Source organism: Scomber scombrus, chromosome 4, assembly GCF_963691925.1.
Source record: "Scomber scombrus chromosome 4, fScoSco1.1, whole genome shotgun sequence".
Lineage (NCBI taxonomy): Eukaryota > Metazoa > Chordata > Actinopteri > Scombriformes > Scombridae > Scomber > Scomber scombrus.
In genome coordinates this window covers 23,380,073-23,407,750 of record NC_084973.1, presented here as the reverse complement: position 1 = coordinate 23,407,750, position 27,678 = coordinate 23,380,073, and the positions used below count along the sequence as shown (strand labels likewise).

The following is a 27,678-nucleotide window of genomic DNA, read 5'->3' as shown; positions in this document are numbered from 1 at the left end:
AGCACTTTAGACATTAACTCTATTCTCCACCAATTCCAACTTGGAGCAAAACACTGTTTAGCTTCTTTTGTTTTTCTGTTTTGCTAACCAGGACCACACAAAGTGTTCTTTTCTTTCCTTTTTACAACACAAATATGTTGTCAGTGCTCTTTGTGTTCATCAGCTGGTGGTTTGGAAAAGGTTCACTAAATATCCCAGGGAAACAAAATGGTAAAGTGGATTTCAAGTCAGTTTTTTCACTATTGAAAGGCAATCCAGCCACATTCCTAAAAGTTGACTCTCATCACTTCTAACACGTGCTGTCCACACACACACACACACACACACACACACACACACACACACACACACACACACACACACACACACACACACACACACACACACACACACACACACACACACACACACACACACACACACGTAAAAAAAAATGTCTTTGTCATTACACTGGTTGACTCTCATTATTCTTCTTTCAGGTTTCAGCATCAAAGCAGTGCCATTTCCAAATGCCATCTTGAATGTAAAAGAACTTGGAGGTAAGAAATACATGAACAGCCTTGGTGTAAAAATAGCCTCTTTTGTCACGTGAAACCCACAATGAAAACTGGTGGGTGAATCTGTGTCAGGGGAAATAGAGTGGTCTACCAATGATGTTTTCTTGTGGGTCAACCCAGTTATTTGCAGGTTCATTGGCTGCAGCCTCAAAATAAATTAATTGGGTTTCTGAATGTGGTTTTACATTTGAAATTTGCATCAAAGACACTACACTTGAGGAAAAAAGCAACAACCACCGTTTGAGTATACAGTGAAGTTTTTATTTGAACAGTCATATCATATCAAACTTATCACATATTGATTTTACTGGTTTATTTTGACTGGATAAAAAGAAAACACACAATTGATTAATGTATGTTAACTTTTTTTTATCACTTTTAGTATTTTTACCTTGTGGCTCAAAAAAGGTAACTCAACTCCAGATTTTAGGACTCAAAACTTGATCACTGATATGGCGAGTTTCCTGGCAAAATTGACTTATTCTCCTTATTGAATAACACAAGATATGCTACAAGCTTTAAAAACATTATTTGAGATTTTACTTCTGTTTCAGTGTTCAATACAAGTTACTAAGAGTCAAAACTGATATTATTACATTTTGATATGTTATTTCATGGGTTGATGGGTTTATTACCATAAAGCTCACAGTATCCTCTTCCTTTAAGTATGTCCATAGGATGTTTTGGTAACATTACTAATCTGAATGGGTAGATTTGCCTTTTAAAAAACAAACAAACAAAAAACATTTCTGTCTGATAACACGTTTTTTATATCTCATTTAATCTCATCAACATTAACTGCTTACACAAAACAGCGTAAGCGAATGATGCAAAAGCATTTTTGCTTTTACCTCCAGTCACATCACACGTTTCAGTCACAAACTGACATTTGTGTACAGACGTCAGACCTGTTAGGGTTTTTTGGAGTGGCTGTACAGTCTACGCACTGTTATTCCTGGAAATGTACAGCACTCGAGGAAACCGTTTAATAAGCACAGATGAGGGATCTTGAGTTGGATATACGTAAACAGAACAAATGCAATGGGAAGACTCCAGTCCTTAAAGGGAGCCTTAAGAGAGGGATAAATCAGTGCTATCCCTTCTCCTGCAAACAACTTAGTGGCACCAGAAAACTTATTGTTTTGTTGGGAGTTAAAATAATTTATGTTGTTTTCTTCACACTAGGCACTTGACAGGTGCACTGTATATTTTGAAGGCTCACCCAACGTAGCCTCCTGAAAAGATGAAAAACATACACACACTAACTAATGCGCAGACACACACAAAGAGGCACCGGGGGACCACCAACGAGAGTGCTACCAAATTTGGACAGAGCGCATTAGGGGGTTTTCAAAAGAGGTTTTTCTGGATTGGGTCAAAGCCAGTCTGGTGGGACATTATTGTGGTTGGAAAAACACTGGTCCCACGGATGACACGTTTGATTTAGAGAAGTTAGTATAGGCTGCCACCACAGCAAAGGATGATGAAATCTGTTCTCTTTTTCTCTTTGCCCCCCTGCCTGGACCCTTACTCCCCGGCTAAATAGACACAGAGCAAAAGAATTTGAGCGATTTATGGTGCCATCCGTTATGGATGGGTTAGAGAGGGTAAAAACAAGCACATGATGTTTTGACGACTCTGCTGACTACTTTTTGTTTGGATTGCAGTAGCAGATTTAGTTTGAGGTGAAATGTTGACATGCAGCTCTTCTTGTTTGGCTGAGTGAAGGTGTACTGTCCTAGTTCCAAATGTATATGACGTAAATATGGAGTCTTGAGAGTTGATGCTCTTGCATAATGTTCCACTGGTCAGTCTTTCAGATCCTTTTCTTATTAAAGCAGCCCCTTTCTGCTCTGTTTGCAACTTAGTCAACACTTCCCATTTCTGTCAGTATCTCCCCCCCCCCCTCCCCCCTTTTCCCTATGGCTTTAAAACAAGCAAACATGCCTGGTTTAGTTTTATGTTATTTTGCACTGCATCAATGATGCAGAAAAATGATACAAGATGTGACGCACAAACATCAGTATTCCTGACCCCAAAAAACGTGTTTTACACAATACCTTTGTGGCTTGTTCTCTTCACTCAGCCTTGACTAAGGCAAGGGGCGAAGCGCTTGTTGAGGAGCGTGAAGAAGTAAAGCACTTCCCATTTATTTCCTTCCCCTCCCATTAAAAAGCCCAGTGAATGTCAATTAAGTATTCTTACACTAAAAAAAGTAAGACAGATGGTGTAGGCAGATGACCTTAAAATGCAGCAGGTCAAAAAGAACATTTAAGACACAAATACTGATGCTGAAATGAACTATTTGTCTGTATTTGCAGTGAAAACCACATGAAGTATCTCCTCACTAAAGCCCTAGCCTTCACTCTTGTCTTATGCTGTTATTCTATCCTTGCTGTTTGCTTGGCAGGGTTAGCCGGATTATTGCTCAACTCATTTCATCTGGGAGACAGAAGTGGTTTAAGTTTGACAGGAAGAGGGCACATGGGAGACAAGCGAGTGTTAAGGTCAACACCTTTGGCACGCAGAGAGATCTTACATACAGCAGGGAGTGATCGTAACATGGCATGAGTTAGCTTAGGAGCCAGGTCTCCTGTGTCATCTAAAAATTGCAAGCTATTAATCCATGTAAATAAAGATGTACCAAATCCAACTCAAGGATCAATATTGAGGCCTATTGTAAAGGATATATATATATATATATATATATATATATATATATATATATATATATATATATATATATATATAATCAATTGTAGATCCTTTCATTATCGTACTCTAATAAGGGCTGCATGATATATTTTTTCTGAATCGTCATCACAATGTACACATGTGCAAAAGTTACATAGCAGGACGTGCGACTTCAAGTAAGGGACGTTAACTCAAAACACTTCAAGCTCCAACTTTTTTGCGGCTTGATACAAAGGAAAACTAGCAAGGTTCTCATTTTCCATGACTAATCTACAAGATCTGTTATTGCATAATTTAGCCTCATTTAAGGATTTTTTGTTTGGTTTGATCATTTCCCAATGGCTTTGATAAAGTGGTGCACTTTATCAATTTATCAAACAACCAAAGCAGGTCCCACTGTTTGCCTACCACAGCTTTAAAATGACTGTTGCCTGTTTTGGTTGGTTGAGAAACTGATCAAGTGCACCTCTTCACCAGAGAACATAGCATGCAGCTATGCATGCAGCATCTGCGAATCACCTGCCTGTAAACATGCACGTGACACAACTACAGTTACAGATAAATTTTTAAAAAAGGATAGATTTTTAAAGTAGCCAAATGAGGAAAATTATTATTGTTAATGGTATATCTGTACATGAATAACACACTGCATGTATCTGGTGAAATTTCCTTTTTTTCCCCAATATTGTCCAGCCCTACACTATACTGTGTTTTAGCCACCTAGTTTCACAGGCAGACAGATTATATAAGTCGTGGCTAATTAACATAAATTCTGTGAGTAGCTTGATGACAAGCCAAAATTAAATTGAGCTGTTCTCAGGTTTGTATGCTCCCTTGAAACCAGTGTCTGTACTCGGCCAAAGAGCTTTTGTGAGGGCAGGACCCTCACTTGGTCACACCGCTGTTAAATTGATTGTGGTTACAATAACACCAATGGAGTGATACGTCCTCTTTCTAGCGGTTTTCATCACGTCAAATTCAGGGGTTCAGTTAAACTCTCATTCATATCATGTAATCTCGTCAAATATTTAAGATAACCAATTTTATAGTTTTTAAAATTTTTGTTTTAGGCTTTTTTCCCTTTATTCATAAAGTAACTGGCAGAGAGGCCGACAGGAAACATAGAGAGGGGGGGGGGGGGGGGAATGACCTGCAGCATAGGTCCCTGGCCGGATTTGAACCAGGGACACTGCGATTACGTGGCATGCGCTCTAACCACTCAACCACCAGGGCGCTCCTACCACTTTTATAGTTTTGAACGAGGATGTTCAGTATTTGAATTAAGAAGCCCGTGAAAAATGTGTGCCAAAGTCAACGTGTCTCTGCTGCTATTAGGGCTGGGCAATATGGACAAAATCAAATATCACAATATTTCTGACCAAACACTTAGATATTGCAACAATATTATAGGAATGACTTTTGATGCTTTCACAAAATATGTTCACGTTGAGATTTTTGATGAATAATAATCAGTAATGTGGGTAAAGGCAAATAATCACTTTACTGTAAAGCAGCCTTTAAAACCAGGAGAAGAAAATACATATGCAATATCACAATATCCAAAATCTAAGGTCATCTAGTCTAATAACATGAAAACCATACAATATCAATATGTTGCACAACCCTATCTGCAATGTAAAGCTAAGGACTTAGAGTTTGATCAGGGCCAGAAAAACTAGATCGGGACATCCCCACATGTAGGTGATTTAGAACTGTAACTTGAATAGTTGCTAAGCCTGGTAATGCATTTTTTAGTCTCTCTGCCTTGAGTGCACTGGACCAGATTGTCATAAGCTGTCTATTAAACCAGAGGCACAAAACAGCTTTAGAGCAGGAAACCCTGTTGTTTGATGCCTGTAATGATTCAGACCAAGCTTTACGTGTGTCTCACTCATGCATCTGTCATTAAGGTTCCTGCCGTCTTGTTTTCATTTTCTTCTCTTTCTCATCTTCAGCTCTGTTTTCTTGCCTCTGTTTTCTTCCTTTCCTTTATGTCTCCCATCTCTTCTTCTGTTTACCATTGCCTCCAGATTGTGCTTGTATTTTTCCTATCATTTGTCCTATCTTTGTGTCTCTTTTCAATTGTCACTCCTTCTGTTAAGCTCACCTTGCTTATTGATTCGAACACATTGTCTGTCCTTGATAAAGCACATAACCTCATACTGTTACCAGACAGGACTCGTCTCTGTCTTGTCGTATGACGTGTTTAAGTAACCTAGTTATTGGCAAATTTCTGCAGAGCCCTGATTTCTTAAATATCATGAAAATGAGAAACCTGTTTCCTGTCATTGTAGTAAAGTAAATGTTTTTTTACAGAAATGTTTTTTTCCTGGAAAAACCTGATATATTGGGAATGTATTTGGAATAACAGGTTTTCTAAGTGGGTTTCTACATGTGTGCTTGTGCATGACAAAAATTTCAAACAGGGAAAGTATGGTTGTGACAGCATTGTGGCAGGATGAAAGGACAAAGTAATTAAAGCCAAAGTCTGACTGAAGCGGTAACTGAAATAAATACATCTAAATATGTTGTTTTCCACAGCTGAACAGCAGATTATTTGTAAAATTCAGACACATGTGCACGCTAAAAGGCAAACTGTGTGGTCTCTTGCTGAAGTGTCTGTCCTCTGTCAGAGCTGTCGGTCAATTGCTCAGAAAAGGCTGCAGCGCCACATTTTACTGATGCACTTGAAATATAAAAATATGGTTGGGGGGGGGGGGGGGGGGGGGATTTGGAGAGAAATATGATGGCTGTTAAACACTTTTACAATAAGCCTTTACTGCAGTATATATTGTAATGTAAAATGTTTCTCTATTTGTCTGCTTAAACATGATCTCCCCCAATAATTTGGCTTCTTATATGCATGTAAATCTAGTAATATGAGCCCATTGAGTTTAGTATTAAAGAAGGGACTGAAATGATCCTGTCCTCTATCTCTTTAAGTGTGACACTGACACAGTGGGGTGATGTCACCTCCGTGACACATTGTATTACTTACTCAGTTAGAAGCAATTAGAAAATGTAATCAGGAATTAAACAAATACCCAGAGAGAATTGTGGGTTTTTGCTCCAGCATGAAAAGAGGGAGACATTATTCACTATATCACAGGGTCACTACAGCAAAACTGTGTGGAAACATTGTAACATGAAACCTATTTGCACTCATTTGAATACATTGTAATCAAGTATTTGTATTTGGTTGACATTGGGAATTTTGTATCTGGCAATCTTTAGTCTGGGAAGCATTTGCTACTCGGCTGATGCCAGGTATGAGGATTAGGTGGGAAGGGCACCTCTGGGAACACAGGGAGGAATCTATTAAGTGAGCGTATGAGCGCGCGTGTGTGAATGTGTGTGTGTATATGTCTGGACAGTGACATGACGTCAAGTCTAGACGGGCCATTTCACAGTGTGCATTCATGCCACGCAATGACAGCTGATGAAGAAGTGGTCCTAATAATTACCACTCATTGCTGTTGTTCTTTAGTATTGTGGCTTTAGATTGGAAGTAGAAAGGTACATATTTGCACATGCAGTATTCCTGTTTAAACATTGTATTTGTCACCAGGCTTTCCAATTCTTTGCTCCGTTCACAATATAGTGGAAATGAGAACATTTATCTGAAGATTTTTGCTAAAATGTGCCAATTTACAGATGGATGTGCTTTTGTTTGTAGATGAGAATGGTATGTGTGTGTGCATACAGGTATGAAAAAAGTCGATAACGGTACGCATATGATGCATTTACACCTGAGGTTAATGTAGTTTAATTTTTATCATTGTGTAAATTTGGACTCACTTTGGGTTAAATTACTGTATGCCATATCAGGGAATATGCAAGAACATCACAGAATACTCACAGAAATAGTTGTCTATGGCCACCAACAGCCATAGGAGGTATGTGAGCACATCTTAGACCAAAACCACAACGTCGTAGTCATCACAGACCCAATGTGGTTCCTATTACTATCAAGTGGGACCACAGTGTGTGTGTGTGACTGAAGCAGGCAGGGAAGCTTTTCTTTTGCATTGGAAAAGACCCGACCAAAACTGAAATAATTTGTAAATTGTCATTTGGGTTTAAATATGGTTCTGGCAGTCGCATACTGTTCTGATTTTTCTGAGGACAGCTGTGTAACCGATCTCTATTTGAGGCTTTGTTCAAGGATATTTCGCTGTTTGATGTTGGGGATTTTTGATGCTGGCTGAATGGTCCATCACAGATACTATAAGGGGCAACCCGTTAATACCTTTATAGTGCATTAGCCAAACCAACTTCTTGAGTTAAGATTAAAAAAAAAAGAAAAAAGTTTGAGGACATTTTAATTGCAGGACAAGTGTCCAAGGACAATAAGGACATATCCATATGGACTTGATATTTTTGCTCATATTGGTATAGTGGGCTATATGTGCAAGAGGGCTGGGTAAAGTGGAATATTAATAACTTGAGTGAGGCGATGAATCACATGCTCCCAACCTGTCACAATACTTGTCTTTTAACTATAAACAGCTCTGCCATTCACAGCAGCACATGATGAATATGGACCAACCAAAATACGATTCCTATAACTCAAAAAGGTACCACATTTCTGGAAACTAGCTTTGTCAATTATATGCATAAATGAAAGGAATTAATTTGTTTCAAGCTAGACCTCACACAGGAACTGTTTACTTCAAAACAGAGACTGCTGGGACTGCAGGTTGATAGGAGTATCAACAGCTGAAGTGTTTTCAACCTCACTCCACCCCCAGCTCATTCCTCAGTGAAGTAAGCAAACTTTACTAGAGGCCTCCCTCACTGTCCCAGCACTCCCTCCCATCACTGTATTGTAGCTGTTTTGTTCAGAGAAAAAAAAAACACTGTCTGTTTTTTGTTAGGGAGACATCAAAAAGGGTTGCTTTCAGTGTTTCTACTTTCAAGACTGAAAAAAAAAAGACTTGATTAGCAACATGTTGGCATTTTGTTCAAGGTAAATGCTGGCTAAAGCTGGTGAAGGATAGGAGGCAGAGGTGTATGAGAAACTGTTGTTTGAAGCTGCCTGTGAATCTGAAAACATACCTGCATTCACACCCAAACGCAAACAGAATAGTTGTCAACAGTAGCCTAATGTAGAGTAAATGAAAATATAGGGTAGTAGGTTGAAACTTAGACCATCCCATGCTGTTTGAATGTGTGCATTAATTTAGACACACCAACCAGTACACACTAAAACAGAAAGAGACTCTGAATTCAAGGAAAAGACTGTCTGCATTTAATTTTTACTGCATAATTGCTTGCTTATGTTTTACTGGCATTTGCCTCTGAGTTTGGTTTATTAACTCATTGCCACACTTTGGTAAATAAAACGAAGTAACCTGATCACTGAAATATTGTTGCCACTTGTGTTTGTGTAACCAGTAGATGTCTGTTTTTCTCTCCCAGCACTACTGACATCATGACTCCCACATTATCTTAGGTCTCACTGTTTTTCATATTTTCACAGTTTGTTTTGACCTTCACTTTAATAAACTTGCACTTTTGAACAACACAGTTACAATAAGACATAGTTACTGTAATTGTATTAAGTGATTTACAATAAAATAGATAGAAGTAAGTTAGAACATTAAGAATTTAATCAATCAAAAACTATTTTGTAAAGGTGAGTTTTTAAAAGTGATACATTTGCTGCACATATGTCCTCAAAGTCCATGAGCCCTGACAGCAAAGGCTTGATCAGCTTTGTGCTTGAGTCCAGATCTTGGAACAATGAGAGAGGAAGCATCTGAGGATCTCAGGGAGAAAAGGGGTAACATGAGGCATTAAGAGGTCAGACATATAACTTGGGGCTAGGCCCCATCCGGGCTTTAAAAGTAATCCGTAAGATTTTGTAATCAGTTTGATAAGCAACACGCACCCAGTGCAGGAATGCCTGGATCAGTAAAATATGGTCTTGATTCTTAGTTCCTGTTAAAATGACTGTAATACTAAACAGTTTTTGTCTCAAAATGTCAGCGAATGTCCCCGAAACCTAACTCCTCAGCCCCTTTAAAACAAGTGAACTTTGTTCAATAAGAACAAATCACATACACCACAACAAATACACAGAGTTGCGTATAAACATCTGATGTACCACCCCACCATGCCATCCCAGCTTCTGGTGTGCAAGCCTCATGTCTTTTCATGCATTGTAGCATTTAGTGTCACTTAGTGTTTTTGTGAAAGAAAAAAGAAACTGCAGGGGTTAAATAAATAAAGCTGCCAAGTCTATTGTAGAGTTTGGACATGTCATCATTTTAACAACACGTTAACAACTACAGCTATAGTCCAATGGTGCCATAACCTGAATTCAAAAGCACTACACTATGTGGAAAATACTTTTGGTAATTTTCTGTGCTGATGCCAAAATAGAAAGAATCGTAACAAATTAATACATCTACATACAATACCTTCATTAAGATTCATGTCTCCCAGAACTCAAACCATGCATAAAGGTTATACATTTATATATAGTTTGCAGTACATTGTATAAGTAATTAAACTCCTTGTTTCTGTTTGTTGCCATCTGCTGCAGAGGGTTGAAAAAGTCTTGCTTGGCTGAAAGGGAGAGGGAGGGCTGGGTTGGCTGTGTTGGCCGGGGATGTGTTTTTTTTTCTCAGATCAGATTTCTCTCCATTTGATTCCAGAGAGAGTTACTCTGACATCACAGACTGACATCAAATGTTTTTTCTGTAGTGTGATACTGTCATAATTGTTGAAATTATAGCATGGATGAATGTTTTCTTACATTGCCGGCATAAAACACATGCAGTATATTTACACACACATTTAAAACTAACAATTTAAAACACTTAACACTTTTATAATGGTATACATTTTTATTTAGGTTCAGTGCACTGCTTGCATATGAATGGATACATTGTTAAATGTAGATAATAGGTCATGTCAAGCTAGTTCCAGGACAGGTGGAGTGGAGTTTAATATAATAACAAATAAACAATCTTGCACACACACTGGTGTTATACAGTAAGTCAGTCCTCAGTCTCTCAATACAGTTGTAAAAAAAATAACCCATAACCGATGCACCATTTTGTAAATGTTTAACAGTGCACTCAGGGATTAAATTCATCTTGGAAAACAAGAGATACCAATTTCCTTTGCCAGTTGTAGCCTCAGTAGATAATTATGTAATGGAACCACAAGATCATGTTTTACAATATTCTGTGCTAACTGGAATTCTTTTTGCTCTCTTGCCATTACTAACATGATGGCTTGTGTTGCTGTTCTCTGCACCTACACATTAAATCAACATCTAAATGTATCAGGTCTAAAACTGTCAAATTAAGCAAAACACATTTCACAAAAGTCCCCCCATACTAAAAAATGTGTTTTCTTTTTGTCGCGTTTTCTGTTTTAGCTTTACTGAGGAGAATAATGTAGGTATGTGCAGTATTTGACATTTGAAGCCTGATTTTGCATTCATTTGATGAAGGAGGAAAGTTTCTTCTTGCATTAAGTCTGAATTTAACATATACAGGATGATTTTGTGACATCACAACTAATTTGGAAGCCAATTTTGGTCCAATGTGACACATGTACAGCAGTTTCACTTTTGAAAAGAACAATATTTGCATATTCATAGATTCTGGATTTTGCAAAAAAGGAGTAGTGGCTGTACTTTTAAGAATTTATAATTTACATTTGTTTCATGTAAAACCTTATCAAACACTAAAAATGCTTCAAAGCAGTAGCTCATAATTCAGTTAGATTGTTGATTTGACTAGTAATTTATTTTTCCATTCTTACAGTCAAAACCCAGACAGTGAATAAATGAGGCATTAAGTCATCCAACTCAGGAGGCAGTACTTGACGGGGTCTTTTAGAGACTTGACTTTCCCTCACATGTTGTTTTACCTTTTTGCAGTGCTACTGGCTATTGGGATCTAAAAGTGAGAAAATAAAACATATTTCTTACAAAATGTATGAAGTAAAAAGTGTTTAATGGCAAAAAAGTAGAAAGGAAGAGAGAAAAAAAAAACAAAGGAATGAAGTCTGGTGCACTTTTTTGATTAATGATGTTGTAGGACTGCCAGAATTCCTAACAATTATGATGTCATGTTTGGAAATCCTCCTGTCAGACCAATAGGTGGCAGAAGTTGCCAATGAGATCCAATGAGACGTGACGGACATTCCACCATTTCCAGGCAAAGATTAGAGAAACTTCCTAGTCAATCGCTCAAGTGCCACTTTGTCTGATAGCTTTCCACTCCAGTGAGAGGTGTGAGTAGAAGGAGTGGGGGAGGAAAGAAAGAAAAGGAGGGAGAGCACAAGGGAAGGGAGGTAAATGTCACTGAGAGAACTTTGTAATGTTTAAACATTTGCCAGCCTCATATTTCATCACTTCTTGGCAATTACCTCACAATGAGCAACAATAACAAAACAACAGTTCAAAAGATTGCAGAGGAAGTAATCTCACCAGGCTGATGATAATTTTTACCAGAGGAAGAAGATTTTGTAAAAAGAAAATACATAAACTTGCGTATGCAGTGTGATTGGATCTTTTGTAGTTGTTTGTATGCAGTGCAAACAAATTGGATTAGCATGTACAATTAACATTTAGTATGAAAGCATGTGAAAAGGAAAAGGACAATATTCATCTAATGAAATTTAAAAAGTAAGAAAGGGCATGTCAGTGGCATGGCTGCAGCGACAGTAATGCCTGTTGGTTGGTTGGTCCAAAACTTTGGTCAAGACTGTGATATCTTGACAACTATTGACTGGATTGCCAGGCAATTTTGAACAGGCATTCATGGTACCTAGGGGATACTTGGCGATCCCCAGACCTTCACTCAAGCACCATCAGCAGGTCAAACTTTTCACTTCTTCATTGAAATACCTTAACGTCTACTCAATAGATGGCACCAAATTCTTTACAGAAATGTGTGTTTCTCAGACAATGTATTGTAAATACTTTGGTGATCCACTTTTCCTCTAGTGTCGCCATGAGATTGATATTTTTGTTTCAGTGTTTTGACAACTACTGAATGGATTGCCTTGTAATTCAGTACAGAAATTCATGTCCTCCAGATTAATCCCTCTCGCTTTGGTGTTCATGAGGTTTACATTTTTGTTTTTTATTGAAATATCTTGTGAATTATTTGATGGATTGTCATGAAAATTGGTACATTGGTGAATTGGTCATGACTTATAAAACCTTTATCCCATGACCTTTCATCCAGGGTTGTTTGTCCAATACTTTATTTTATGATCAAATACCTGCACAACTAATTCCCTTTAGCCTCAGCTGTGCTTTGTGTTTAGTGCTAATTAGCAAACGCTAAACATGGTCATTTAAGATGGTGAACATTATATCTGCTAAAAATAAATGGACTAGCATTATCATTTTGAGTATGTTAGTATGCTAATGTAACTATTAAGCTCATAGCACTGCACTGCAGTGCCTACGTACAGCCTCACAGACATCCTGTACAGTTGCATGGCTGTAGACTCTTATTGTTGCATGTAATGTGGTGTTTATGAATCATGTGGTGTTACTACCTCTGTATAGAGATTGACTCGCCATCTTAAACATTACATTTTTAGACATTCAATTTACAGTGAATTCCAATACAAGAACAACAGGACTAAAATGAAAGGAACAAGATGTCCCGATGCCGAAAGAGCATGAGTAGCATGGAGGATATGACTAGTATATCATGGTTTGTGGTCTTGAGTGAGTTTGTCAGCATCAATGAAAAGAGGGTGACAACAGCAGCTGTCATTCCTGACTTAAAGAAGAACCAAGTCTTTTTTTTTTTTGGCGGAGGGGGGGGGGGGGGGGGGGGGTTTGACTGCTTGGAAAAGGAAGAAACATTATAGATATGATTGTTAAGGGATGAGCATTTCCAGATCCAGAGTACCGTTGGTATGCAGTCTGCAGACAGGACATTAAGCCAGAATTTGTTCTGCAGCCCCAGTACAAAAAAAGATTGATTCTTTTATTGAGTTTTGGATTGTAAAATGGCATTCAATGAGTTCAATGTGAGGTGATTATTATGTGACAGTGGCATGATTGCAGAAGAAATTATCGTTAGAAAAAAGTCCTGGGTCGTGAACTGGCCCCATTAAGCTCTACTAATCACAGGCTAATGTTTTGCTTCTGGTGAAAAATGGTTATGGTTATGGCCAAGTCAGTGGTTGGGGTTGGGTTTACCAATCTTTCAAAGCTGGTGGGATTTGAACACACCCTGAATGCCCTTACAATGAAGACAGTACATCAGAATTTGTGAGGATAATAGGAATGGACATTTTTTACATAAACATTTATTTCCTCTTCAGAGGCATTGCCTGCACTGTCAGTATGAAAAAGGATGGGCCAACAGTGGTGGCAAAACAGACATGACTGACTCATTTTGTGAGCATGTTGGTCTTCCTCAAATTACTTACACTAACAAATAAAGTTGCCTTGAACTAAACCATTGTGAGTGGACATTGTTACTCCAAGTTAGCACACAAAAAAGAAACCATATGTTATTCACAATGAACTCAGTGTTGTCATTGTCTTGAAATAGCCCAGACTCCATTGAATAATCCACTCAATATGTGTATTTACTTAAACAACTTTGGAGATAACTTCCATGTTATAATAAGTAGTAGTTGAAAGGAGTTGTAGAGTAGTTAGAACTTAATTACAACAATACTCAGTGATTTTGCTTTCACACAAAACCATGGTAAATACCATGGAGGTTTGCTTTTTTAAATTGTATGTATTATGATTATTTTCTCTCAGTTTAATTGACATAATTCTAAACATTACAGAAGTAATTGCTTGAAAAAGTACATTTTTACATCTGTTTACCTGGAAAGCATCTTTCTTTTATGGTTACAGACAATCCACGGTTAGATTCAAGATGCTGTGATGCATAGATTACATACATACCTGTGATGCATACATACATTTGACCAAGGACCAATAGAAGTGAAGAAAAATGCCTCTACCAAAAGGACTGGCCTGTATTTATATCTGTCCAGAGTGGATCTTTCACTATAGTTTATAATCTATAATAGTATATTCTAAACTCAAATTGATTATTTACAATATGAATTATTAATTTAGTAAAAACAAATAAAATGGGTTGCATTGAAATACTTCTACATGCAAACTAGATAATCACCACCAGGAGGTACATGAGAGCAGTAACATCAGTTATGGCAATGAGTCATCCCAAAAGTTGACACATTTAATGGCATCATGTCTTTCTGCAGGAGCCGACAATATCAAGAAATATTGGAGTCGTTACTACCAGGGGTCACAGGGTGTAGTCTTCGTATTGGACAGTGCCTCATCAGATGAGGACCTCGAGGCAGCGCGTAACGAGCTCCATTCAGCCCTCCAGCATCCACAGCTCTGCACGCTGCCTTTCCTCATCCTTGCCAATCACCAGGACAAGCCTGCAGCAAGGACGCCAAACCAGGTAACCTAGCCTATTTACAGTGTTACTGTTAACTTGTTCCATCCCATGCATCTCTAACTTCAGTTTGTCTTACTTTGAAGCAACTTCCACTGAGTCATTAAAAACATTAAATGTCAGTCTTGATCAGAAAAGGTAACCATACTCACCAACAATAAGTATATGCATACACATGAAGCTCTTCTCTTTTGCACACTCAAATAACTAGTAGTACGCAATGGGTCCATTGTGATAAAGTGGGTGATTCCAGAGCTGATCTCTCATTGGAATGTATCACATAATGACTGTGAGATTGTCAGTCTCATCATTTTAAGATATTTTAATTTGACTTGTAAAATCCCCATTTTCTTGTGTTGGTGGCATGAGGTTATTTGCATGCCCTTGTGAACTGGGAAGCTGTCTTGTTGAAGACAACACCCCAGGTCATGTCTCCCAAGGCAAGTTGGTCTCTGGCCCAAACAAGAATGATCAAAAGACCCCCATGAATTGGTGTTTTGGGGAAAGGGAAACTTCATCTGGAATATGGAATCCAGGGCCTCTCGCTGCAGCCAGGCCTAGAACAGGACTTTGCAGTCCCTTGTCTCATTGCTGGCTGGCCAGGTGAGACTCAGTCCCAACAAATGACACAGGGCTAATGCCATGTAGGCCAACCCCCTCAAAGGTCAGGTGTAGGAGTCTAGTATATTGCCAAGTGGGTGGTAGGCCAAGGAGGGGGCCATTGTGTGCAGACTCATGGATATGAAAATTGGCTCATAAGAACATTTTTCTGTTGAGGAAGGAATCGAAGTTAGCACAGGGTATTAAGTGATACCAACTAGATGCCGCATAGATAGTATCAGATTCATCACTATGCACTGCAGTGGCTTGGGAACTTCAGCCCAGGACTGGGCTCTCTTTTGACAGATTTCGTTTGGTCTCATTACTGAATAGGAGACTCCCATCATGCAATTAATGAGTTTACGTTCATTAATCCACACGGAGCGGTAATCATGGTTAACAGGAGGTTTGTAGTTTAATGACTTTGCTAGATGTATGCTAGAGAAGACTACTTCCTTAATATTGTCTTTTAAAATCAACAATTCATGAACAGAAATTTGTAGAAGCAAACACAATGTGGCCAAACTAACCAACCACAGTTCTTTCAATCCTCATTTGGTCTTTCTGTGCTGGTGGACACCAATATTAAGAGGATATTGTCAAGCTTATGAAGGAGACTTTTCAGGCTTGGTTAACCCAAGGGTCTTATGAATCAGCAGTGAAGAAATCTGGAGTCCAGAGGTAATGCAGCTTCTGTTGTCCCAGAATCAAAAACTTAAGTGTGAAAGGAGTTTTGGGAGTTCATGAAAAAAAACAACTTGGACTGTTTGGCCTCAAAAAGGTTCTGGCAAACTGTCCAATAACTCAGGAAGGAGTAGGGGCTTCTCAGCAGGGGCTCACTTCAACTGGGGATACTATGAGCGGAAACTTCTGGATAGACATGCCCTCTGTGGAGGAGGCAAAGTTGTAAGAATCTCTGCATATCGTGTGGTGGTGCTCCCCAGGGCAACATGCCAGGGATGGAAGAGAGTCATTCTGAGATTTAAAAGCCTGTTGGATGACACGCCTCTTCAGTGTTACTTGGAGGCCTGGGACAGTGCCTGTGGCTTGTGGTGCTGGTGTTGGTGTATCACAATGCTGATCCTCCTGGGGAAAGCTGGCTGAAAAGGAGGCTTAAATCGATGATTGAACTGTAGATACAGGGGGATTAATGCAAATTCCTTTTTATCTCGCAAGGATACTGGGGGTAGAGACTGAAAGAATGAGATGATGGATACAAGCGGCAGAAGGGTGTTTCTTGGCACACCTTCAGGGACAGGGTAAGGAGTTTGAACATCTGGAAGGAGACGGAAGAACCACTGCTCCCCTTGAATTGAAACAAGCCAGTTAAGTTGGTTTGGGGATCTTAATTGGATGCCTGGACAGCTCATTGTGGAGGTATTCTGGTACATCTAGCTGAAAGAAGACACCATTTCATATTCTACCTGTCCTGGGATTGCCACAAGATCTTAAGGGGGAACCAGATCACATTCAGGAAAGAAGGATGTAGTATTCTAATTCTTGCATACAAATGTGCATTACTCCAAATGACTAACTGTGTGCAAGAAGAAGGGGGAAGGACATTCTTATGTGTCAAAGACAGCAGAGTTAAATGCAATTTAAATACAATTTAAAAAAACTTTCAATAAGAACACCTGAAATTCCACAAAAAGTCTATAGGAAAACATAATAGAAAAACGTTTTCACCTAGACACTAAACTTAGAGATAAGCATTAAAAAGACACAAAACAAGGCATTAATTATGTGCTAGACAATTGCTACTCAATGCCTTCATGCATTTGTTCATTGTGTGCTACCTGCTATAATGCTGTATTCTAATTTTAAATGTCAAGAAGCGGTTAAGGCAGAAATGCAATAAATGTATAATTTTGAGGCCACAGCAGATTTATATTCAAGCTGAAGCGTGATTCTCTTCTTCACTAGAACCACGAGGCCCTAGACCAGCAGCATGAACATAAATATTTAACATAAATATCTGACATAACAATTGACCATCATCACCAATGGGGATTCAGAATTTATCTGTTGTAGCTGTTTTTTTCGCATCTCGGCTCTCTTTTTGTTATACATTCATCTGTTTCACAGGTTTAGTGAACCCACAGGACATGTGCTTCCAAGATGCTCACTTTATATCCTTGCCAGTAAATGGCCCATGAAACAGCTTTTGGTCTCTGGTACACAGATTCCCCCAATTGTTTATTTGCCTATATGTCTTTTTTTTTTTTTTTTTTTACCTTTACTGAAAGCGTAGATTTATGCTTTAGGTTATTTTACATTTGGCAGGTCAATGTTATGCATTTCATTTTTAAAACAGAAAGTGATTTATAAGTAGCATAGTTCTTATTTCAGTAAGTCACTTCACTAATTTAGCAATTAGCCTGTGCCACTCAAGATTATTTTAGAGAACATCTGAATATTTCAATTTATTATGATTTTGATTCCACATTTTAATCATTATTTGAGTGCCATGTAATTTTGGTTGGGGTAGTTTTAGAGGATACAGAGTTTAATTCTCAACCCAGTGTCAAGGATATTTTTTGTGTGAGTTGTCAGAGTCTAGTTTGTGCTGGACAGGCTTTGTTGTTTTTAATTCTCTCTGTAATTTGGCCGAGTAGGAGCAACATACTTCTGACCAATCAGTACAAATATTTTGTTGTAGTCATTCTCTTTTGTCTTGCTTAACAGTTTGCTGCTCCACCAACAGACAGGCTCCAATAGTTAAACGATAGTACAAATGTCATGGAGTAGTCATGGAGTAGTGGGTCATGTCATCACCTCCCCTCAGGACAGAATTAATCACTGCTTGTGGAGGCAGCGATGAAAAAACAAGCAGAGTAGTCTGACTGTTCCACCCTCTCTCTCTCTCTCTCTCTCTCTCTCTCTCTCTCTCTCTCTCTCTCTCTCTCTCTCTCTCTCTCTCTGTCTCTCTCTCTGTCTCTCTCTCGCTCTCTCGCTCTCTCTCTATCTCTCTATCTCTCTGTGTCTGTCTGTCTTCCTCTTTGCTAGCTATGCTCAACCACTCTACGTCCCTCACAGAAGGAGCCTCTTGGAGTTGGATGTTATGGCTAGCATTCCCAGTGCAATGCTAACTCATGTTTCAAAAACCTTGAGCCTAATTTTCCCGCAAACTCACACACACACACACACACACACACACACACACACACACACACACACACACACACACACACACACACACACACACACACACACACACACACAAACGTACACACACACACACACACACACACACACACACACACACACACACACACACACACACACACACACACACACACATGCATCATCTCCAGTGGCCTATTTTAGTGTTTCTGAAGGATAACTAAGATGGATGCCTGGAGAGAGGGCCATCTGCATTTCCTTGCCTAGACCACCGGTGTTGCTGCTCTGTAGTGATGCAAAATCTGTACTAGGAAATTAAAGGGAGAAAAGTTCTATACCAGATTGTCTCATTGTGACCCAAATTAAACGCATTTGAAGCAAACCTGTGGCTCCACCTGAGTCAGTTTAGCTTAATTGAACTAATTAGCATGGATTGGTTGCACTTGACCACAAGCTACGATAGTCACGGAAACACACTAATCTTATTGATATTTTAAATGGCAACTGCTCGCTTTTAAGCCTGATAACACTGGACTCTTTGTTGGCCCTCATAACGTAGCCAGTTAATCCAGTCTGCGAGCTGCTCACACTTTCCCACTGCTCTTAGCGTGACGTGTCCGGCCATATTCGACTCGTCATTGCATAAGTCTCGGGAAGTATTGACTTTTCTGAACTGTTTGCAAACACTGATGACATGTGAGACTGGCTCATGGGGATGGAGGGATGAGATGGATGTCGCCCAAAGGCGTTTTTTTTCCACCATGTTGGGAGGGCCATTTGAGTTCACAATGAATGACTTACATAAAGTGAATTGGTTGCTGGGGAAGCTGCAGTTGTTTTCATACTGTGTCTATTTCCATTAGCTAAATATAAGCAGGCATATGGACATTTATGCTTTGTCCATGTTGCTATTGTGTATTTATGTATCTGCACTCTCTATCTGTCTTGGTCACATATGCTCCTACATTAAAGACATTGAAAGAAATACATGCATGCAAATTAAGTGCTAGTAACAAATTCTTCTAGATTAAAAAAGGGGGAACATCCACATGAACAGATTACATAAGGCTTGGAAATCTGCTATCACCAGTCACATCATTAATTAAATAATTGAGTTTCACTGATTCCACTGACTCAGTTGTGGGTACAAAATATTTGGCATGGTTTTTTAAGTGTGCATTTAGTCTTTGTAATAAGTTTGGTCACGGTCATGAGGTTATGAGTGTTGCCATGCCTGTGTGTGCAAATCATCATCTGACTCATGCTGGTGTCATTTGGTATTCAGTGACTCATAAGTAAGCTTTGCTAAGATGAAACAAAATCTGAGAACCGCTATGAAAGACATTCTTGACTCCACCTTCTCTTACAATGTGTTTCTGTGCCTCTATACTGTATATTAAGCTCATGAATGAAGTAATAACCCTTGCTTGTTCTCATCAATGATAGTCTGCCTTCAGGTAGTATCATGTCTCACAGTTAAAAAGAACAAGGAGGGTGGTGGGGGATAGTGAGGCCACTCAACCACTGGAGAGTGCAAGACGGCAAACCCTCTCTATATGTTAACCAAACATTTGCTCAACATCCGCAGGGCTTTCTTCCTGGAGTTTATTTTCAGTTCTCCCCAGGTTCCTAGGCTATGCATTTACTTCACTTTGAAGGGGCTTTAACTTCAGTTATAGGGGCTTGGACTGTGCATCTATGAAATATACGTATATGAAGAATGAAATAAGCTATAGGTTCTCTGATAAAGTATTATTTATACAGCATGCTGATGCAAATGAAAAACAGGTACAGACCCTCAAAGATCAAACAAATAGAATAACAGGTATTTATTCATGTTAAGTGGCACATAGGATGGCTGTGTTCAGCTAAAAATGGCTTTGTGTGTTTCAAGGAAGTCCATTTCAGTACAACTGGATGCAGGCGGCATCCCATGGATATTTTAGAGAGTTAACTTTTTCCAAAATGGGAAGAAAATGAAAATTCCTTAACTTTTTGTTACTATACTACACTTAACTCTCCTAGAAAATCCCCCAAATGACAATACTAACTACTGTATATCACATGCGTATATGTTTTCTAAGCATACATATATCGCTCTTTTACAACAGTAAAAGCTTCTATGTGCTATTAGCAGTCATCACATATCACATTACTAAAAAAACGTGTATTGTTTCTTAATATTCAATTTAGGTTTCCTTGTTATTGTCAATTATTAAGAAAATTAGAGTTTTGCCAGAAGTTGTAACTTGTAAGGCACATTGTTCCTTAGTCCCCTAACTTGTATCTTGTCTTTAGAAGGTAATATTTGTGTTCACATTACTTATTGATAAAGGTTGTTAAAATGCTCTACTGTAGAGCTCAGGTGCTTAATATTAAATGAAAGTTACACTAAAAGTACCCAGGTACATGTCACAAACAGGTGGCAAACCAGCACTGGTCTGGCTGTTACAGTATAAGTGCAGTGTGTCTCCTCAGCTGTGGATAAAAGCACAATTAAAGATGTCACTTCCTATTTCGAACACTTCATCATCCTCAGCAGCAGGGTTGTTGAAGCATCGCATCAAGGCCTCCCAGTGAACCCTAGAAAGTGTTAGTCTATGTATAATGTGTCTCTCTGCACTTCTGAAAACACTCATCACATACAGTATCATGGATTTATCTAGGGCACCTGGAATCTGTCTGCTTTCATTGTGAATTACATTTCTGATTGAGTATGTTTGCAGAAGTACTTAGGTTTTCACTGAAGATGAGATATTTTATGCTTAATATGTTGACAGGTTCATAGTCTATACATACATGTAACACTAATTATTTTAAAACATTTGAAATATACAATAAAGAGAAGTGATGTTATTTACACTTAACAGGGTTTTCAGACTATGCCACCCACAAGGAAAGCATAGTTAATGTAATCTATTATTGTAAAGAGTAATTTTCAACGTGTCGAATTAGAAAATGTTTTAAAGACTCTTTCCTAGCTCCAATATTAGTATCAAAGAAGTAGCTGCTTCATTCATGTCCAGTGAACCCTCTTACAACCTTGTGTTTTTTTTCACAAGACCCAAATAATCTCACATGCACATGTATCCTTTAAAGGTCTCGTATAAGACACCATGTATACCCAGTATGTTATGTATCTTTTCATTATTTATTAGAATTTCCATTAGCTTTTTCTGAAGTAAACTCAAGGGTCAGTGAACATTGCTTTTGAGATGTTTTGGGCCAGTGAAGCTAGTCCACTAAAACTTTTGCTTCAGTGTACAAATACTGTAATTTGAGAGAGGGTGAAGGTTTTATTCTATGTCTTGGCCATTGTACTGTATGTCTGATCTGTAAAAATGGTAAATTGAAGTGGTAGATAATAATACTACCAATGTTACATTCTCAAGTAGAAATAATCCTCTCTTTAACTTCATATTCTGCAGATATAAAGGTCAAGTCATCTAAAGGTAAATTGTTTAAATTCCTAACTACATTAAGAAATGCAGGTAATGAAAATAATATATATATTTTTTTTCCTTCTGGTATACCTTTGTATACAAAGTAAAGATTATACCATAATCCATAAACGGATAATGTTCAAGATTACTGTAATCTGTAACACTTGGAATATAACCATTTCAACTAGGGTCATAACCCTTGAACCACCATAACAGTTTGCTCTGGAAAACTTAGTCTGGTTACATCCTTAGTAATCCCTTTTAAAATGTTTAAACGATTTAAGCATGTCTAAATGTTTATTGGACAGGTCACTCTAAATTAAAACAAGAAGTCATATGTATGGTTTTGTATATACCATATGTGATGCATGGATATATTATGCTGCAGGTCTCAACCACAGTGTTACCCTTCAATTCCCTAGGTCAAGAACAACAGAGTAACATTGGGTATTGTCTTCAACCTTGTTGTTTTCCAGAGGTATGTGTGGAGAAAATGGGATTTATCTGGCTGTCCTGAGAGTAAACTCAGGCGTTTCCTTAAATGTGGCCACGTCAGTCCTCATGTTAAACATATGCTAAATGTGTTTAGTTGCTGACTGTAACCATCCGATAGCAACTCAGAGGAATCCACTGAATAGCTAGAAGCAAAAATAAAATGGAAACTTTTTATTTAAGTAGTTTAGATTTTAAATGGAGATTTATGCTTGAAGGTAGAAATAACAAACAGTAATATATTATGTTACTCTCTGATTTAAATTTGCAATTTTTGCATAACTGTATGGAAAATCACCAGAAAGGTATATATTTTGTATTGGGGAAAAAAAAGCTTTGTTGTGTCTATTGGAGCCCAGAGTAAAACAAATTAAACAGGGATATTTTAAAGCACATTATATTGATTTTAGGTCTTTGTTTCATAATTTGCTTTGATTGAAACCTCAAGCCTCAGTTGCTTCTGACATGCTTTGAAGTTCACTTCTCTAAATTATGTTAAATATCCTTTTATCAAATTTAAAAGGATGCTGAATGTAAATATGAAGGCACACACACATTATATGGTGTATAATGTTACAACCATTGATGGATGTCTGTAGAGAAAACCATGTAGTCTGAAGGTTCGCATTTGATCCAGTTTGCAAAATTAGATTAGGGCCACTGATGAATGAAGTTATATATTACTGCAGGGTTTTATTGGAACATGTATTGGATTTTGCAAGTGTCCCACTACAGACTCCTGACTCCTGCAACAGGTTTCCATCTGAACTCCGCTAACCTCCAAAGACAGCAGCTGCATTGCATGCAGGTTCTTGTGAATGTTTGACAAGCACCACCCATGAAACAAGCCCAAATTTAGTTGGTCTAAATTCTATTGGCAGCTCCTCTGGTGATGACACTATATACAAATGACGTCTCCGTATTGGCTGCCTTCTCACAGCAACCACTCTGTTGACAGAGAAAGGTGGCCCGTTTCCTTAACATACACATATGCTTAGGTTTGCTAGTGCTGTTTTCTGGGGCACTCCTTATTTATGGTGTCACGTTAGTGACTTAGGGTGTTTCTGGCACTGCTAGAGTGAAGGGTGAGAGAAGGTGGTGGTGGGTAATACAGCTCAGCAGGCCTGTTAAGGCCTCACTGGGGCCCTCTGTGCTGGTGCAAGTGTTTTTCAGGAGCAGGGTGGGTCTGGAGGAGGTAGAAGGAAACATGGGACAGAATTCCTTGTTGACATCAATCTCCTGCCGTTGGGGGGCCCAAGGAAGCTGGGGAGGAGTGGAGGGGAGGTCACCCTGTTGATATAACACCTCAACAAAGCAGGTCTGTTTGGATGGCTGGGTCTAATGGACTGCGTCCACGAGGGGCTCTTGTTTTAGAAAAATGCTGTCAGTGTTAGTGGACAGAATTAGAGGTCTTGTTGATTCTATTAGTGCTTGTGTTAACCGAGGAAGAGATACTGCAGAAGAGAGAATGAAACTGATGATACACTTTATGAAGAAGAGGAAAACAGTGGAGCAGGATTGAATCAGATAGTTGGAGAAAGAAAAAGGGGGCGCACAGGAGATTGAGCTGGCTTATGTGGAAATGAGAGGAGAATACAAAAAAGATCAAGAAAGCGAAAAAATACTGCAAACAAAGAAGAAGTGGATGGCTTTAATATCTAACCTTGATATCCATGACAGCATCTCCCCTTCAAAATTGTAGACTAAAGAATCAAAACATTTTTGTCAAAGTCTCCAGATGATTGGACAGGAAAGCATCCCCTCATACTTTCTCTCCTCTCCCTCTTTCACACTGTCAGTTAGTCACTCACACATATGCACACACATGCTCAAACCCAAGTCAATCAAGTCTTGAACCATCCCTTTAAGCTTTAGTCCACTGTGAGGAAAACAATGCCTGGTATGAATTGGAGCACATCTGCTTCCAGTGTACCAAAGCTAAATCTGATGTTGCTTCTGCATTGCGACAAAGTTACAACGCACAGACAAGCAGCCACTCGAATGCGTCACTTGCAGGACATTTTCTGTGCCAAACCACCAGAAAGAATAAAGTGAATTACAAATAGGGCCAAGGCTGGTGTAAATTGTTAAATGGTGTTATATTTTTAAACACTGTTGCAGCTCTGGTTGTGTCGACTTCTGGACAATCAAGGCAACTGTACCAAGTAGTAGAATGGAGATAGTGACAGATTTTCACCTCTTCACGAACCAGCATACAAACATATCATTAATCATCAATTTGCCATGTTTTGACAGAAACAGTCAGACAGACGCACACATATACTCAGACACACAGGGGCACATTGACACAGACATTGTTTCATATGTGCCATGTTTTCTGCTTTCAGCTGATCTTACAATCTTCTCAAAATGGACCATTTTCTCTTGGCTGCTCTTGACCGCTGTTGACACAATCACAAGCCAAACTGAGAACATCTCCTCATTTGTTGTCAGAAACTGCATAAACAAGCATTTTTTCTACATTGGTCAAGAGAAGAGCCTCTGACTTACTTTGCTCGTCCAAAAACTTTCCACAGCGTTTAAGAGTGATAAACTGTAAATTATCATGATGCCTTCTCTTATAAACGTACTTTGTGTCTGTATTAGCTATAATGTGATATAACTGATAAAAGTACAGTTGGTGTAGGTGAATGAGTTTTGGACTATGCTCATGTAGCAAACGGTGGAAGTCACACATTCACTTAAATGTGTCTGCATCTATATTCTGCATTGTTACACTTACGTGTGTGTTTATGTGTCCAAGAGACAAACCTAGATGTCACACTATCCTTGTTTGATAATTTACATCTTACCACTATATCATACTTTGTAATAACACATCATACAATAAGAGTATTGCATTTTACAAGATTGTATTATTTTCTTAGACTCTTTTGTTTCACCAATGTCATTGGTAATTTGGTGAAAACTGACTGACCAGAGCAAATTTGTATCTGCTTTGCGTTTCCCACATTTTTTTGGTTCACACCCAATTAATGGAGATGTTTTGATCAGTGATTGGTGACAGCTATAGGTGAGGCCACCACCAGAGATTAAGAGGGTGGTTGGGCCATGGTTTAGGGAATTAATTGTTAGCCAGCTTTTTGTCTCTATTATCAGACTTCCTGAAATAAAGTGGATGGAGTGGGGGGTATGGGGGCTGGACCTGGCTCTCTGTTTGATCATTGATCTCCATGACCCCATTTGAAGGATCTTAATCTTTCAGTTGACCTCCTCAAGGATTTTTTTGAGGAAAGGTGACAGGGGTGGATGTTGACTGGGAACTATCAACAGAGTGAAGATGCTGTGGGGAAAGTGATTGGGGTGTTTTTTCCACTTGAGTGGAAAGGAGTGTAATGAGCCTGGGAGGTATGTGAATACACGCATGTGCAGGCACATTTTTATGTGAAACTGAGATATGGAATTTACAACAAGTAGTAGCCAGCTTTTATTTTTCTGACTGCTTAACCACTGCTGTCTACTGTCCTACCATAAATGTAGGATATTGCTCTGAACATCCTCATCCAGAAGTGACGTAGTGAATTGTACGTGACCTAGTGTAGCTAGATTTTGGTGACATCTTGGGCACTCAGGGCAACTGGGAAGCTCTGGGTCTGAAAAGTGAGGCCAATGTGGAAATGACTTAAACCTGTATTCTCACCAATGGCCAGCAGGGGGCGGCTCCACTGGCTCCAAAAAGAAGTCTGATTGTAGGGAAGTCTATGAGAGAATGACCCTACTTCTCACTTGATTTAGGTAGTTTCAGAAATAGTTCATGTTATCAATTGCTAGTTTCAAGTCTTCTTGAATACAGCATGATATTCATTTTTTAAATTATAGTCCTTTTTAGAGTAAAGAGACAATAAAGCCAGGTATGCTTTACGGGTGTGGTTATGTTGGGATTGAAGTCACTACCATGGCAACAATCTTGCTCAGGTAACAAAATTGTGGCGTAACTCCAGATTCCCATAGTGTATCTGTAGCTGTCACTATTTAAGTGTGTTTTAATTTCATCAAAGTTTATTGTAACACTTTGGTTGTCTAAAAAAGTCATGTTTAGCGTTTGCTGTAATTTGAGCTGTTTGGACTAGTTTTTTTGTTAGGAAAAATTAGCATTTGCATTGTCACAGTTAAACATAGACTGTAAATGCACAGTTCTAGCTTTCTTCCTCTTGTCCAAATATGGTCACTTGTCATCACTTCTGGCTCCGAAAATCCAAGATGGTGATGTTCAAAATGTAAATTTGAGGCTTCAAAACAGGGCTTCAAGCCCAAATTTATCCATTGCTATAAATAAAAAATGTAATTCAACTCGATTGAAAGCTTTTTTTGTGTCAAGGAAGAGAAGGACCTCTGGCTGAGTGGCAAGAGTAGAGTATATTGACCAATCGTTTCATGTTATAGATTGACTTCCTCTCTGGTATGATGCCTGTTTGGATGGGATTACTGATGTTAGGTAGTACCATTTCAAGGCAACGCCTAAGTAGGATTTTGTAATCCTAGCAATATCATCTGTGCATGATGACAGGCTACTCTCCATCTCACCAGTAGTACATGTTAGCGTGGCTAGCTCTGTAGCAACTGAGCTCTAACAGGATTGTAGTTCAGTCCTTACAACATCAATGTCAGCTTTAAACTGTACCATCTACTTTTCCAGTACGTTTGTAATCTCTGATTTAATTATGACTTTGATATCTTCACGTTGTGACTTGAGCAACTCTTGTCCGAAATCTTCAGTGGCTAGCACTGTAGTTAACATAATTATATATTTTATCAAAAAGTGCCTGTTAAAAACTTTTTAAATGAAAATTTCTGCAGCCTTGTTGCAGATGTCTACTCCATTGCTTGTTCCTGCAAAAACCCCAAGCATGCCTCCTCTGTACACAGTTTCTGTTGTGATATTCCTGGTATAGACTGATTTATATCATATTATTTAGACAAATGTGCCCCTTTGTCTTTCTTTTCTTTCAAAGCACTTTGAGCTGTAAATTTATTTTCATTAATTATTATTATTATTAGTCTTAGAGCCGAAGAAACAAAAAGGCACAAAAATATGTAGCATTGAATTTATAAATATCTAGCTGGAATAAAGGTGATTTTCTCTCTTAACCTCACTGTGTGAACACAAAGCCTTCTTCTGAGGATGTTCTTCCATCATGCAAATGTCTAACTCTATCCCCAAAGAAGATTTAAGGCTAACTTTCCTCAAGCTTTTGTGCCTCAAGTCTCCAAGGCACTACTCTCCATCACAATAAGAGGATAACGCTGTCTCTGTCTTTAGGGCTCAAACAGAATGTTGTGACAAGGCAACCAGGCTGCACCCTT

At 38.7% G+C, this 27,678-nt stretch overlaps 1 protein-coding gene across 1 annotated transcript in view; it reads left to right on the top strand.

Moving 5' to 3' along the window:
• Positions 1–27,678, top strand: part of arl15a (ADP-ribosylation factor-like 15a) — a 115,296-nt gene that overhangs the window by 49,757 nt on the left and 37,861 nt on the right. The window contains exons 3-4 of the mRNA XM_062416954.1: positions 480–539; positions 14,493–14,701. Coding sequence (XP_062272938.1) covers positions 480–539; positions 14,493–14,701 — 269 coding nt within the window. The remainder of the gene's footprint in view (positions 1–479; positions 540–14,492; positions 14,702–27,678) is intronic.